The 15,509-nt window shown below is 47.2% G+C and overlaps 1 protein-coding gene and 1 long non-coding RNA gene across 2 annotated transcripts in view; both read left to right on the top strand.

The window, feature by feature from the left end:
* Nucleotides 1-15,509, top strand: part of MYO18B (myosin XVIIIB) — a 258,709-nt gene that overhangs the window by 168,297 nt on the left and 74,903 nt on the right. The window contains exon 35 of the mRNA XM_081892930.1: nt 2,255-2,410. Coding sequence (XP_081749056.1) covers nt 2,255-2,410 — 156 coding nt within the window. The remainder of the gene's footprint in view (nt 1-2,254; nt 2,411-15,509) is intronic.
* On the top strand, nt 12,552-13,836 carry LOC309359377. The gene is made up of 2 exons (XR_014163826.1): nt 12,552-12,595; nt 12,847-13,836. It is a non-coding gene; the product is annotated as an uncharacterized lncRNA (long non-coding RNA).

Below are 15,509 nucleotides of genomic sequence, written 5' to 3'. Positions count from 1 at the left end.
AGACTTTTAATAGCGACTAACTGTAAAAGTGATAAAATTGGTTGAATATGCAGAGTTAGCCAAATTAACCGAAAAAATTAAAACAAGTCAAAGCAAGTATTTATTGCAAAATGAGAGGTTTTCAAAATATACCTTAAGAACAATTGTGGTAGTATGAAATTGGTCACTGTCTTTGAATAACCTCTGTAATTATATTAAGTAAGAAATAAGGACACAAGAGAAATAATACTTTATTATAAAATAATCAGATTGGTTTATGCAACAAGTCTGTAAATGAAGTATGGAGATGACAAGAAGTTAAATGTACTTTAAGAAGATTAATTGTCAAAATATATCAATTTATTCTCTTTTTGTTAACTTTGTATCTATGTAACAAATGATGTAAATATATGTTTTACATAATAAATTTAAATTCAGACACACCATTCACCTCCTCATTTAGGATTCCCTGATTCCTTTGACTTCCCTCCCTCCTTCCATGGTTATCTTATTTTCTCTATTTTGTTCAAAGAATAAGAATCCATTTTTCCATAGTTTTTCGTACATTACAAGCTTTAATCAAATCCTGACAAAGCATCCTTCATGCTGTGTGGACATTGTGGCTCTTCTTTGGCTTAAACCTGGTTGCGTGTTGTCCAGGGGCCGTGCGTCCCATTGTGCAGCCTGAGGCAAAACAAGAAGCCACTTCTCCTTGCTTCTCTGGCAGCAGGTGGGGCACCCATGGTGGCTCTAGATGATGGTGATGATAGAGATAAAGAGAAATAATTTATTATTTATACCCACCCATCTGACTGGGTTTCCCAGAGAAGTGAGAAGTGACCGTGGCTTCTTGCAAGATCTTCAAGATTCCACAAAATTCCTTGGGGCTCTCATGAGAGCTCACCAGAAGCTGCTGCCACAGCTTCTCTGCCAGCAGTGGAGGATGGGTGTGATGCCCATGATGGTGCTACCCCCTCATACTCTGCCACCTGAGACTGCTGCCTCTGTTTTTAAAAATTGTTTTTGAATTTTAATTGTACTTGATTGGTGGCTGGCTGCCTTGAGGTCTTGTGAGAGGAAGCAGGAAATTAATTAACAACATTAATTGAAGGAAGGAAGGGCTAGCTATTCTGTGGAGTCCCTGGTATTTTTGGGGGTTGAGGGGCACATCTAGAAATCTAGGAAAACACCTACATTTCCCCTCAAATAGAAGAGAAGACAGATAAAATGAAAGCAGGTAACAGCCCCCAAAGGAGGAGGAATTAAAGAACCTTTTAATGAGGGTGAAAGAGGAGAGCGCAAAATATGGTCTAAAGCTCAACATCAAAAAAACGAAGATCATGGCCACTGGTCCCATCACCTCCTGGCAAATAGAAGGGGAAGAAATGGAGGCAGTGAGAGATTTTACTTTATTGGGCTCCATGATCACTGCAGATGGTGACAGCAGCCACGAAATTAAAAGACGCCTGCTTCTTGGGAGAAGGGCAATGACAGGCCTAGACAGCATCTTGAGAAGTAGAGATGTCACCTTGCCAACAAAGGTCCGTATAGTTAAAGCTATGGTTTTCCCAGTAGTGATGTATGGAAGTGAGAGCTGGACCATAAAGAAGGCTGATCGCCAAAGAATTGATGCTTTTGAATTATGGTGCTGGAGGAGACTCTTGAGAGTCCCATGGACTGCAAGAAGATCAAATCTATCCATTCTTAATTAAATCAGCCCTGAGTGCTCACAGGAAGGACAGATCGTGAAGCTGAGGCTCCAGTACTTTGGCCACCTCATGAGAAGAGAAGACTCCCTGGAAAAGACCTTGATGTTCGGAAAGATGGAGGGCACATCAGAGGGTGCGACAGAGAATGAGATGGTTGGATAGTGTTTTCAAGGTTACCAGCATGAGTTTGACCAAACTGCGGGAGGCAGTGGAGGACAGAGGTGCCTGGCGTGCTCTGGTCCATGGGGTCACGAAGAGTCGGACACGACTAAACGACTAAACAACAACAACAACAGCCCCCAAAACAAAGCCATCCCCAACCAAGCAAGAAAAAAGAAACCTTTCATTTTAAGAAAAGCTGGGTGGGGTGGTGGAAGAGGCCTTGGCAAGTGCGGGGGGGGGCGTTTCTGTGCCTGAGGCACAGCCCAATGCTCCCCTCTGCACAAAATTTGCATATGCTAATTTATACTTATGGGTGCAAAGGGGAAAGGGCATGAGATTTGGGGCTTGGTGCAAGTTGCCCACCCTAAGCCTGCCCCTGCTTTCTCTTCCCACCCCGTTTCCAGATTGGCCATCGAGATTTTGATGTGGAGAAGCGACTCCGGCGTGACCTGAAGAGGACTCATGCTCTGCTGGCTGACATGCAGCTCCTGCTGGAGACCTCAGGGGCAGATGCAGAGTCGTCCGTGGGCAGGGAGGAGCTGGAGAAGCTTCGAGGCAAGGTGAGAAGCTGGATGGATGGATGGATGGATGGATGGATGGATGGATGGATGGATTGGTTGACTGCATTTATTATTATTATTTATTGAATTTAAATACCGCCCTATACCCAGAGGTCTCAGGGTGGTTCACAAAACAGATCACAATATATAAAATAAAAAGAAGAAACAATAACCCAATAATAGAAGTAAAAGAATTAATCTACATCCCCAACCCATTCTTTATTTTTTAAAGTGCCTTCAGTATAGACAGCCATCTTTCACAGGAAGCATTTAGAATTTAATTAAGGCAATTAGTTAAATAGATTGTTTCTGTCTTTAATTCCTTGGACTACAGTAATTAGTCTCTCCTCTGTGTGTTTGCTTCTGCCTTTCTACTGCTTGCAGTCGCCAAGCTGTGCTTTCAGCATCTGTTGTTGGAGGGGAAAAGGGATCCTGGAGGGGAATCCCGAGATGGATCTCCTTAGATTAGGAACAGGGTGGGGTGGGGGAGGAGAGAGAGTCGAAGGGGTGGGGTGGGGTGGGGTGGGGTGTAGAAATCATTCAGTTTAAACATGCAGAGCCCCACATGTGTTGCTAATGTGTTCTTCACAATGTGTTCTTCCATTTATATGCTGCCTTTGCTTTGGCTGTTGTGGAACTCCTGGCGTCAAACACTGGAAGTTTTCCATCCAGGCTCCAGCCCTCGCTGCCAGTTAAGAACATAAGGAGGGTCCTGATGGGTCAGGCCAATCCCTACCCCCCAGTGTAGCCTCCTCTCCTCACAGTGGCAAAGCAGATGTCTCTGGGAAACCCGCAAGCAGGATTCAGGCACAAGAGCCCCTCCTCTCCTTCAGTTTCTAGCAATGGGTATTCAGGGCTGCCCAAGATGTTTTGGCACCTAAGGGAAACTGCAAAATGCTGTGGCTCCTGCTGCCCAAGGCATTTGCCTCACCTTGCCTCATGGTTGGGCCGGCCCTACTGGTAGTCAGAAGTTTTGTTGCCACCACCATAGCCTGGATCAGAGCAAGAGGCGGGTGAGCAAGCAAGCCATGTTGCAATGGACAAGGGGAGGTGCAGACCCAAGGGAACACTAGATAGTGGACTTCTTTCTGGGGTGCAGGTCCCCCCCTCCAGCAGGTGCCCAACCATGCTGGTTGATGGCATCCCCTAAATGGAAAAAACCTGACAAGTTGTTGTAGAAAAGTTTGGCATGTGATGATAAAGTCAAGACTAGCTGCAGGTGTTGGTAAGGGCACAATGACTTTATTCAGGTAACATAAGTGCTGTGCTTTGTAAATACCTAAACAATAATGTTTGTGTGTGTTATGTACTGAGTTGAATAGGATCCAAACTGCAGCAGTCTGATTGGTCCTAGAACAATAGGATTCAGAATGCAGCAGTCTGATTGGTCCTAGAACAATGCAGCAGTATGATTGGTTAGCAGGAACCACCCAATCATGCTCCAGATAGAAGTGAATCCACAACCTGATTGGCTTACAGTAGAATTCCGGAATTAGCCAATCATGTGCAGCCCATTGTGTAAATAATGTATATAAAGCAGATACTTTGAGGGGACATTCATTCATTCCTCCTCACCACTATGAGCTGAATAAAGAGCATAAAATCACTTTGCGACTCTGAGTATATTTCACTGGCGACGAGGATGGGATCCTGCTGAGCTGACTGCCACACACAGCACCGCAGCACCGCCACCTGCCGCACCACTGCCTCACACCGTGTATCCAGGCTTCAGCTCTGGGACACAAGGAACTCAGAATGGCAACCAACGGCTTCTCGCCGTTCAACCCAGCATCTGGAGACTGGGAAGCGTACGCCTCCCGTTTCACCTTCCTCCTAGAAGCCAAAGGGGTCACCGATGAAGAAGACGCCAAGAAGAGGGCAATATTCTTCAGCGTCTGCGGAGAGGAGACGTTTGAAATTGCCCGGGCTCTCCTTGCACCTGAAGACGTCGCTACTGTTCCATACAAAACAATAATGGAACAACTGAAGGGGCACTTTTCGCCACAGCCCTCAGTGGTGGCTCGTCGAAATGCCTTCTACGCAAAGCGGCAAGCCCCTGGGGAAAACATAACTGGGTTTGTGACCTCTCTCCGCCAAGCTGCCCGGTTCTGCAACTTCTCCAACGACGCCTCTACGCTAAGAACCTAACGTTCCAGGTTGCTCTGGAGGAGGCCCTAGCAACGGAAGCTGCCGAGAGGTCGACGCAAGAGGCACGGCCGAGCCAGCCGTCCCAACCGAGGGTCCACCACGAAGACCTCACCGACGACTCAGGATCCGACAGGGAGGAGGTGCACCGAGTACAGCAGCGCACTCAAGCAGCCCACATACCACAGCTGCCTCAACGAGAAGGAGGGAACTGCGCAAGCTGTGGAGAAAGTCACGAGAGGAGGACCTGCCGTTTCCGCAACGCAGAGTGCAGGCAGTGCAGAAAATTGGGAAACATCGCCCGGGTGTGTCGGGCTCGGCCCACCCGACGCCAGGCATCAGATGACCAATCCAAGAGCTCCAGGTCCTGGGGCCCAACGCACCAAGGCAACTCGACGGAGCTCACGGACTTCCATGTATACCAGTTGCCCCACCCCAACGTAGAGAAAATTTATGTAGAGGTACAGATAGAGGGGGCCCCATGCCGCATGGAGCTTGACACGGGTTCAACTCTATCCATAATTTTGGCAAGGACCTTAAGGAAACTGTGTCCTACTGGGGGTCCCAAACTCAGGCCGGCCCCATTCACCCTCCGGGACTTCCAGAAACGTAAGGTCCCCACAATGGGGGTGGGGACCTTCAGGGTGCAATACCGAGGGCGGACGCGGCAACTGGACTTGCTTGTGGTCAAGGGCCCCTACATTAGCTTACTGGGATTGGCATGGTTTGGACCACTGGGGCTAGCCGTCACCGGGGTGAACCACATGAGCTTACAAGTGGACGTGGACGCCATATGCAAGGAGTTTCCGGGGGTTTTCGCTGGAAAATTGGGGCAGTATACGGCCCCCCATTGCTCTACAGCTTGACCCCGCAGTACGACCGGTCAGGCTCAAGGCCCGCCGGGTCCCGTTCGCCCTGAAACCCCGTATAGACGAGGAATTGGACCGACTCGTGGAGCGAGGAGTGCTGGAGCCGGTGCCTAATGCGCCCTGGGAAACCCCAATCGCCACACCCGTCAAGCCTAATGGTTCGTTCCGCATCTGTGCAGACTACAAATGTACCATAAACAAGGCCCTCACGGCCCATGCATACCCAGTGCCAGTGGTCAGCCATGTCCTTGCCACCCTGGCTGGGTCGAAAATTTTTGGCAAGCTGGACTTGGCCCAAGCATATCAACAGCTGCCAGTAGATGAGGCCACAGCAGAGGCACAGACGATTGTGACACACAGAGGAGCGTTCAGGGTAAAGCGGCTGCAATTTGGTGTCAGCGTGGCACCAGGCATATTCCAGAATCTAATGGACTCTCTCCTTAAAGGGATTCCTGGTGTCACCCCCTTTTTCGATGATGTGTTGATTGCCGGGCCCACACCAGAGGAGTTTGAGGACCGCCTCCGACCGTTCTGCACCGTTTCCAGATGGCGGGTCTCAAGGTGAAGCGGGAAAAATGTCTACTAGGAGTGCCTCAAGTGGACTTTCTGGGATTTATGGTGGACGCAGAAGGGGTCCACCCGACTGGGGACAAGGTACGGGCCATTTGTGATGCCCCAGCGCCCAAGAACAAGACTGAACTTCAGGCCTTCTTGGGACTATTGAACTTTTATCATTCCTTCCTTCCCCACAAGACGGCGGTAGCAGAGCCCCTACACAGACTCCTGGACAAGCGGGCCCCTTGGGGACTTGCTTGTCTCAAACTCGGTCCTGGCACACTTCGACGAGAGGCTGCCGGTCGTGCTAGCATGCGACGCCTCGCCCTATGGCATCAGCGCTGTCCTGGGACACCAACTCCCGGATGGAAGAGAGGTACCGGTAGCATACATTTCCCAGACACTCAACGAAACCGAGCGGAACGACTCGCAAATCGACAAGGAGGGTCTGGAAATCGTGAAGGGAGTAAAAAAAATCCATGATTTCTTGTACGGGCGGCCCTTCACCGTGGTGACTGACCACAAGCCGTTGCTTGGCTTGTTTGCCCCCGAAAAGCAGACCCCCCAAGTGTTGTCTCCTCAGGTGGTCAATTTTCCTTGCCAGCTACCAGTATGCACTGATTCACCGCGCTGGAAAGGCGATGGGCCATGCAGACGCCCCACAGCAGGCTACCACTACCGGAAACAGGCCCCGACCCAGCACCTGCACAAGAGGTTATGAGCCTGGAGCTGCTTCCCGACCGCCCCATTCAGGCACAAGAAGTTGTACACCATTCCAAGAAAGATAGGGTCATCTCCCGGGTCCTGGACTGGGTGTGGAGGGGATGGCCCAGCAGCAGCCCCGGGCCAGAATTCGCCGGCTACACAACCCGCAAACATGAACTGTCAGCCCACAAGGGGTGCCTGTTATGGGGAAGCAGGGTCGTTGTTCCCCAGCTCCTCCGCAAAAGGGTCCTCACAGCCCTACACGAGACACACCCTGGGGTAGTAAGAATGAAGGCCCTTGCCAGGAGTTATGTGTAGTGGCCGGGGATCGACGGAGAGATAGAGGCCTGGATCAAACACTGCCAAACAGCCAGGCCAAACAGCCCCATCACAGCCAGCATCCTTGGAACACGAGCCAGAACCTGAACCCCGGACCAGGGAACACCCCAGGCCGCAACGCACACGTAGGCCGCCGGCGTACCTTGAGGACTATGAATGCGACCTCCCGGGCAGGCTTGGAACTTAGAGGGGAGGGGTGTTATGTACTGAGTTGAATAAGATCCAAACTGCAGCAGTCTGATTGGTCCTAGAACAATAGGCTCCAAAAGGCAATTGGTCCTAGAACAATAGGATTCAGAATGCAGCAGTCTGATTGGTCCTAGAACAATGCAGCAGTATGATTGGTTAGCAGGAACCACCCAATCATGCTCCAGATAGAAGTGAATCCACAACCTGATTGGCTTACAGTAGAATTCCGGAATTAGCCAATCATGTGCAGCCCATTGTGTAAATAATGTATATAAAGCAGATACTTTGAGGGGACATTCATTCATTCCTCCTCACCACTATGAGCTGAATAAAGAGCATGAAATCACTTTGCAACTCTGAGTATATTTCAGTGTGGAAGGCTCCTCAGCAATCCAGGCGCAACAGATTGGAGGCATGTGAGAATGGGATTCACAGGTGGTGTGTGGGGAGAAGGGGTGATGGAGACTGCTCACAGCTACTCTGATTCAGTCCTGCAAATCACATCCCTACGCCTGACAGAAGAATTGCATGAAGGGTAATGGCAATTTAGTGACACCAGTCTTCCAGAGCCATTTAAACAATAATCTGCTTTGCTTATTTCCATTGAAAACATGCCATTCTGGAGACGTAGGCAATTACAGCTAGCACACATCTATAATTAGGATAATAATTCTGGGTAAATAGCATCTGTGAGCTGCAGCTGTTTCTACCTGGCTTGATGGGAGGAGGCAGCAGGAGGAAATAGATGGTCAAACCTTTTCTGGGCTGATGCCCTTGGCTGTGTGTTTGCAGCAAATGCTGTCCTCACAGCAGTCTCTACTTGCCATGCCATTATGTGCAGGAAAGTCCAGGTGTCTGGCTCCTTTGCAGAAAAGCAGGGTTAGGGAGGGATGGTTAACAATGGAGAAAAATGTTGGGAGGAGGGAATCTAAGCCGTTTCCCTGCCTTTTGCATTTCCTGATAAAACTCTTTCCCCAAACTGAGCTGCAGGCATATATTTGAAAGTGGGAACTAAAAACACCTGACCTGCTATGAGATATATTCTCCCCATTCTGAAAATACTGTGAGGGTGGCAAGCATTGCCAAAATCTCACAGTTGTGGGTGAGTTTTCTCATTCCATGCATTTTTTAATGTGATTTCTATGTGATTATTTGATAAAACTAGAATACTGACTCCTGTTCATACATGCATCTGTATTGGACTACAGCATGGATTTTAACCTCATTTCTGTCTTGGTCGTTTGCATACCGAAGCTGTGGTTGCTAGACTTCCTCCTTTGCACTCAGCATGCAAAATAAGCTCTACATTTTTTAAAAGTGTGTGTATCACTGGCAGAGGAAGGGAGTGCGGTGGGTGCGGGCCACCCTGGGTGTCATCTCTGAGGGGGGTGACATTGCCCCCCGCGCCCCCTGAGCTGCTCGTCACGGGTGGCACCCCCTGGGATGCTCGCCCTGCCCTGTGGGTGACTAGTCCCACCCCTGGGTGAACAGCATGCGCGCCATTCCGGGGGCTGGAGCAGCTAGCTCCGCCTCTGTTTCCCATAATAGATGACTGGAGGTATTAGTCTTCTCACCACAAGCCTTTAATCAAGGGAATGGAGCAGCTCCTTTACAAAGAAAGGAGAGAAAGAAAAGGCTTTCTCCCAATACTGTTACTTGTGGATATCGGATGAAGCTGAATGTTGAAAGATTCACTGGATCCTTCCTGAATCATCGGCAGCTCTGGCTTAAATATTTTGCACGGCAGAACTGTATATCAACAAATGCAAAACATAAGCAGAGCCTGTCAAAGAGACCCTCTCGTCCCTTCCAACTGTACAGTTCTAGGATTCTCTGAAAGGGTTTCCCACATTTCCCTAGGATGAAGAGCATTGTTCTCCAGTGCTCCCCTTGCCAGCATTTGGCAGCTTCCCTCATCTGACATGATGGCTTTCACTTTTAATCTGGCCTGAGGAGAATTTTCCCCTCTGTTTTTTTCTGGTTGTTAATGCCACATTTAAAAATTAATCTCCACTGGTCTGCTGGGCTCTTCTTTGGCACCAAAGACAGATGATGTTCATTGACTTTCATTTTCCCTTCATCTCATTTGGGCTTAATTGGGCAATCTGTTATGATTTGACAAAGGCTTTTACGAAACACTGCTTGCTTTTTTTTAACACCCCCCCCCCCAAAAAAGAGTTTTTTCTGCAACATTGACCTTTCTGGGAGCTGTTGCCAGAATAAAACAGGTTTTCTCTCACCTGAGTCAAAGACTCAGTTTGGCCCACACAGCCCATGCGTGTTTGCACACACATACCTCAACAGATTTGTTTTAAAAGGCATAAAAGTCAGCAATATGTTATTTGAATACAAAGTTTTATTTTTTTATATTATGTTTATTGATTCCTTATGTTTTCTTTCAGCCCCCTTTCTCTTATGTTAGGAAGGCAGGCATGGTTAATATGCACTGAGCCAACCATCCACCCCGCAAAAGCAATGCAGCAAAGCAGTAAATTGAGACTTACACTGCAAACCTTGGGTGGAGAAAAGGGAACAAAGAAGTAAATAACTATGTTACTTATAATTCCTTATACTGGGGAAACACTTGCAGTGTGTAACAACTTCTAAAGATTTTTAAAATACATACACTTTTAAAGATTTTTAAAACTTTTAAAGATTTTTAAAAGGGGGGGGGTGAACAATTTCCCTGCCAAATGCAAGCTAGTCAGCCAGGTTCTGATAGGATTGCAATGGAAGGACATTTTCTACTTGAAATAAGACTTGCAAAAAGCATTTCTTCACCTTACCTGCAACCTAGCATGATTACAAAAGTATCATTTCCTGAAATGAGTAATCAAACCAAAATACAATTGAAGGAAGCTTACTCAATAATAAATTTACACGTCTAAACTCCTTGAAAGGGTTTGCACAGAGTTACCATCTATACATCCTTTTTTATAAGTTCTCCATTAGGGTATAACATTCTGAAAAATTCACTGTTGCTGCACATGGAAGCTCTGCTTTTGACAAACAATTTATTGCTCATTTTCCCTTTGGTTATACAGTTATAATACTTCTGGGTGTAAGTTTACTCTGCTGCCCAGCTTGTTGGGGTGCCACTCCCCACAGGTCTCTCCTGGTCAGCAAAAGAAGGAATCTCCTGCCAAGTTAAAGAAGCAAAGAGCGGTCAGAAGACCTGATCTTTATTTGTTGCAACAAGGTTCAAACACACAAAGAGTAGGAACCCCTAGCATGGGCTTGCATGGACTTTTAAGACCTCCCTCCCTTCCCATAATACATTTCCAGATATATCATCAACGTGTCACTAAGAAGAAGGGAATCTGCACAGTAACATGAGTCCATCATTCATCCCTGTTATCAGATTCAGTTCACCACCTAAGTATCCACCACCAAGAGAACAATAAAATACCCCTCCACCCAAGATGCTGTTAGTTGTCAGGGACTCCAGTGCTCCCACTCCCTGCCTGTCTGCTTCCTCCCTTCCCCTCCCCAAATGTTTGCCTTCAACACTCTGTGGCTCCTGAATGAGCACGCTCTGTCCTCCTTGGACTGTCTCTTCTCTTTCTTTTTAAAAGTTGCAGGCTAACATATTTCTGCACTGATGATGATGGGGAAGGGAGCAGTTGACAATGGCGCAGGCTCCATCTGTGTCATCTGCCTTCATAATAATAATAATTTAAGAATAATTTATTTTTTATACCCCTCCCATCTGGCTGGGTTTCCCCTGCCACTCTGCTTATTGGCTGGAGTGTGGTGGAATTTGCAGTTTTTAAGAGAGGATGGGTGGAAACTAGGATCTGGCATGCAGGCATCTCATGTCCCTGTGTACAATGTATATTTGCCTGCTTTTCCAGTAAATATGTGTGCTGGTGAATTCCTGGCAGTGGAACTAAATGCTAACAGCAGAGGGTTAAACCTCGGAAATCTCCTAATGACAATAATGGCTTCTCAAGCCCCAGATGAGTAATAAAAAATAGAAAGCTGCAGTAACTTTAAAGGACAAGGTGTTTTTGCTGGATGAAATGGGTTTTAGCAGGCATGGTGCATTAGCCCCCCCCCCCCCCCGGTAGCACAATAGCTCATGGCTGGGATTTGTTTATTAAGAGGCTTTTGGAGCTGGGTTTTGTATGGGAGTAAATCCTTTGCCAAATCCTTGGGTGGGCAGGGGGGTGGGGGTGTTCCAAAGTCACACTTTCTGCCAGAGGAAGTTTCTCTTGCACCCTGTGACTGCGGGAGAGAGACCATGTGGGATAGTGGTTAGTGTTTCTGACTAGGACCTGGAAGCGCAGGGTTCAAATCCCCACTCAGCTATGAAACTTAGTGGATGTGACCTTGTGACTACACTGCCTCTCAGGCTGGTCTACTTCTCAGGGTTGTTGTGGGAATTACAGGAGGAGGGGGAGAACCCTGCATATGCCAGGGGGGCAGTGAGATATGCGGTAAATGCCCTAGTTTTGTAATGCTGGTCAAGCTGGTCATATGACCATAATTGTGGCTGCAGGAGAGTAGCAAATAAATGAGAAGCACCCAAGCTGCCCTCTTAAGTGGATATTATAGGTAAGACAATACAGGTAAATCCAGTAGACATTATTATTATTATTATTATTATTATTATTATTATTATTATTATTATATTTTAAAAATAATGTTTGGTTTTATTATGGATCTTTATTGTTTTATTTTCTATATAGTTTATTCTTAGGCCCACTGCTTAGAAATGCTAATGACTGAGTGGTATATAAAGGCCTTAAAATATCATTATCATTATTATTATTATTATTTTAAATAAACTTACTAGTCACTCTTTTTGCTAGTGCAGCCTAAAGTCAATTAAAACAATATGTAAATAATATACATTTAGACCATCATAAAACAAAGCATAGAAAAATCTAAAATAAATTCATATTTTTAAAATGCAGGATTAAAACAACCTACCCACCCAAGGAGGCCTCAGATAATTAAAAGCAAAAGGCCTGGTGGAAAACAAATGTTTTTGCCTGGTGCCTAAAGATGCATTGCAAGGGACGCGGGTGGTGCTGTGGGTTAAACCACAGAGCCTAGGACTTGCCAATCAGAAGGTCGGCGGTTTGAATCCCCGAGACGTGGTGAGCTCCCGTCGCTCGGTCCCAGCTCCTGCCAAACTAGCAGTTCGAAAGCACGTCAAAGTGCAAGTAGATAAATAGGTACCACTCCGGCGGGAAGGTAAACTGCATTTCCGTGTGCTGCTCTGGTTCGCCAGAAGTGGCTTAGTCATGCTGGCCACATGACCCAGAAGCTGTACACCGGGCCCCTCGGCCAGTAAAGCGAGATGAGCGCCACAACCCCAGAGACATCCACGACCTTTAAAGATGCATTGCACAAGTGGGGAGCCACTTCTGAAAAGGTCCCTGTTAAGTTGAGGGCGAACATATCAGACAACACAGTGATTCTTCAAACAGCTCTTGTTTATTCCGAGGCCAGAACAGAACTGAACTGAAGAGCTCAGTCAGCCTGCTTATATAGAGCTCCAGAACAGCGTAACTGTTGCAACTTTCTAAAACTATCCAATCACTGAACGTCACTTTCGATCCTTCATTTGCATAACTATCTACAGTATCCCCCTGCTGGCCCAGGGTGAGAACTTCAGTATATAAGAGTCCCATTCCGTGTTGCCACCTTCTGGACCTCCCATGGAGAGGGCAGAAAGAGGGCGACTCTTATGATGACCACAGATTCCAGGAAGGGTCATATGGGGAGTGGTGGTCCTTGAGGTACTGGGGTCTTGAGCTGCAAATGGCTTTACTTTGAATTAGGCCCAGCGGCTAACTGGTAGCAGTTGAGCCAGGATTTGTGTTATATGCTGAGACTGTCTTGCCCCAGTGAGCAACCTGGCCTCTACACCAGCTACAGTTTCCGAACTGTCTTCAAAGGTAACCCCATATATAACACATTGCAGTAATCTAACCTCGAGGTTGCCAGGGCATAGGAGACAGAAGTTAGGCTATTCCAACTTCTTAGTAAAAGAAACTGAAATGAGATCTCCTCTTGCTGTGGTGTAGCATTCAGAGGTGCCAACTTGAATGAAATATTGGGGCAGGCAGGTAAGCCCCAACTCCACATAATCAGTCACATAGCATGGTGCATACACAACATTTGAATGGCAATACCCATCAACTTGGGTGGGTAGCCCCCTCAAATATTTTATTTGGGAGGCTGAAGAATCTTCAGCTCATAGGAGTGTTGGCTCCTATGGCAGCATTAATCTAGAAGAGGCTTCACAAATCTTGTTTTGGACTTCAATTCTCATCAGCCCCAGTCACCCCAACCATATGATGCTGGCCTATGGGGCTGATGGGGGCAGGTGCCTTGCAGAAGTTAGAAAAGACGAAGAGGATCCAACTTGGGACAGAGCTTTGCAAGAAAGCCAGGACATTTTGCAGCCTTCATCTCTCTGTTATGCATAGGAAGGGCAGCATTACATTTGAAAACACATTGTCATTCTTTTTAGTTTAAGACCATCATGATTTCCAAGAGTGTCTCACAATCAGTTCTGCAAATTGCAATAACCAGGAGAATTCAACAAACAGGAGAAAGGGTGTTTTTTTCGGAGGAAGGGGAGAGAAATCCCCCCAACTTTGATTTTTTTTTTTAAACCAACAATCTGTATGTTCATCAGAATCAAAATCGCTTTAGAGTTGTGTTTGGTAAGTCTGAGGCATTCATTTTAAACAGGTATCTAACAGATGGCAGGACGCTGCCAACTTAACACTGTTGATCTGTTCATACATTATGCATCTTTTTTGATGGGAATTTCAATTATTTGTTTGTTCCCAAGTGGGAAAATTCCATTATGCAGCAAAAAAGAAAAGAAGCAAAAAAGAAAAGAAAAGAGGAAAGAGCAACAGAGATGGGGGGTGGGACCAAGGGAGCACCTCTCTCCCCCTCCCTCTCTCTCTCTCTCTCTCTCTCTCTCTCTCTCTCTCTCTCTCTCTCTCATGTGTGTGTGTGTGTGTGTGTGTGTGTGTGAACAACCTTGCAGAAAGGGGAGGAAGCAAGAAACAGATAAACTATCTGTGTTTATAACCTGAATTAAGGATGAGGAAGGGTGGTACAGCTATAGCTGTCAGTTATCCTTAAAGATACACTGCTTCTGTAGCTTGGAGATACAGCATATGACAACCATAGCTAATAACCATCAGGAGGTCTCTCCTCCTCTGTGAACTTGTCTGCCACATTTCTAAGCTTTAGAAGTTGGTGCCCATCCCCATGTTGCATGAAGAAGACCTTTCTCTGGCCTGCCCTCAATCTCCTGGTCAGCCATTTCATTGTGTGGGACTGTCCAGCCAGAGAGAAGCAGTTTGGCCTTGGGGGTCCTTTCAAGAGGCATCTGGTCATGGGAACAGGATGCTGGACTTTTGTCTGATCCAGCAGGACTGCTTTTAGGTTCTTCTGGAAGGACCAGTCATGCTGAGACTCCCCACCCCCCTTCAGGGCTGGATTCAGCACAAGACGCAGGCCAAACGGGGGGGGGGGAGGGGTCACCTCACCTGAGGCTGCAAGTTTCCCCTTGAATAACCAGCCACGGTTATTCCCACCCATGTTATTTAATCCCACCTCATTCCCCAGGGTAGGAGAATTTAATTATCATCTGCAAAGTGTTCTGCATAAAAAGACACGGCTGTTTTCCGCTCCTGCATGGAAAGGGATTCCTGCTTGCCATGAGTCTGCCTAAGCTATAATTCTCCCCCAAGACCCGCCTGTGGATTGATGGTAAATTACAAGGTGTTTCATCAAAATATCACCAAAGGCACAGCAATATCATTGTAGTAATATCACAGCTCTCAGAAAAGCTAAATGCTTCTCTGGCCTGGTTGTTGATGTTTGTGTTGTATTTCACTATGACTTGCGGGGCCCAGAAGGGATCCTGGTGCTTGATGCCTCTGACGGAGATGGATTACCTGGGACTGATGTGATCAGAAGCCCAGCTGGCTTTTCCTGTTCTGAAAAGTTCCAGCTATGTATTTTGAAGATGCTTCTTCTGAGAGCATGTTATACTCAAGACAGAAACTGCCGAGGGATGACGGAAAAGGGAGGCTTGAAGCTTAGAAGCACTCCCCCCCCCCAAGCAAGTCTTTCAGACCTCATGGTCTCCTCTGCAAGGTCCAAAATGGAAATCATGAGGCTGGTCTGCCTCACTATTTTCAGCCCGCCCTCAGCTCCCACCCAGCCACCTACTCACCCACCTGCCTACTTCGACCAGTTGGGGGTGGGGGACGACACTCTATTGGCTTGCTCCTCCTTTCTCTCAGTGTTGTGCC

The sequence above is a fragment of the Podarcis melisellensis genome, assembly GCF_964234715.1.
Source record: "Podarcis melisellensis genome assembly, chromosome: 16".
NCBI classification, from domain to species: Eukaryota; Metazoa; Chordata; class Lepidosauria; order Squamata; family Lacertidae; genus Podarcis; species Podarcis melisellensis.
This window is presented reverse-complemented; position numbering and strand designations above follow the sequence as displayed.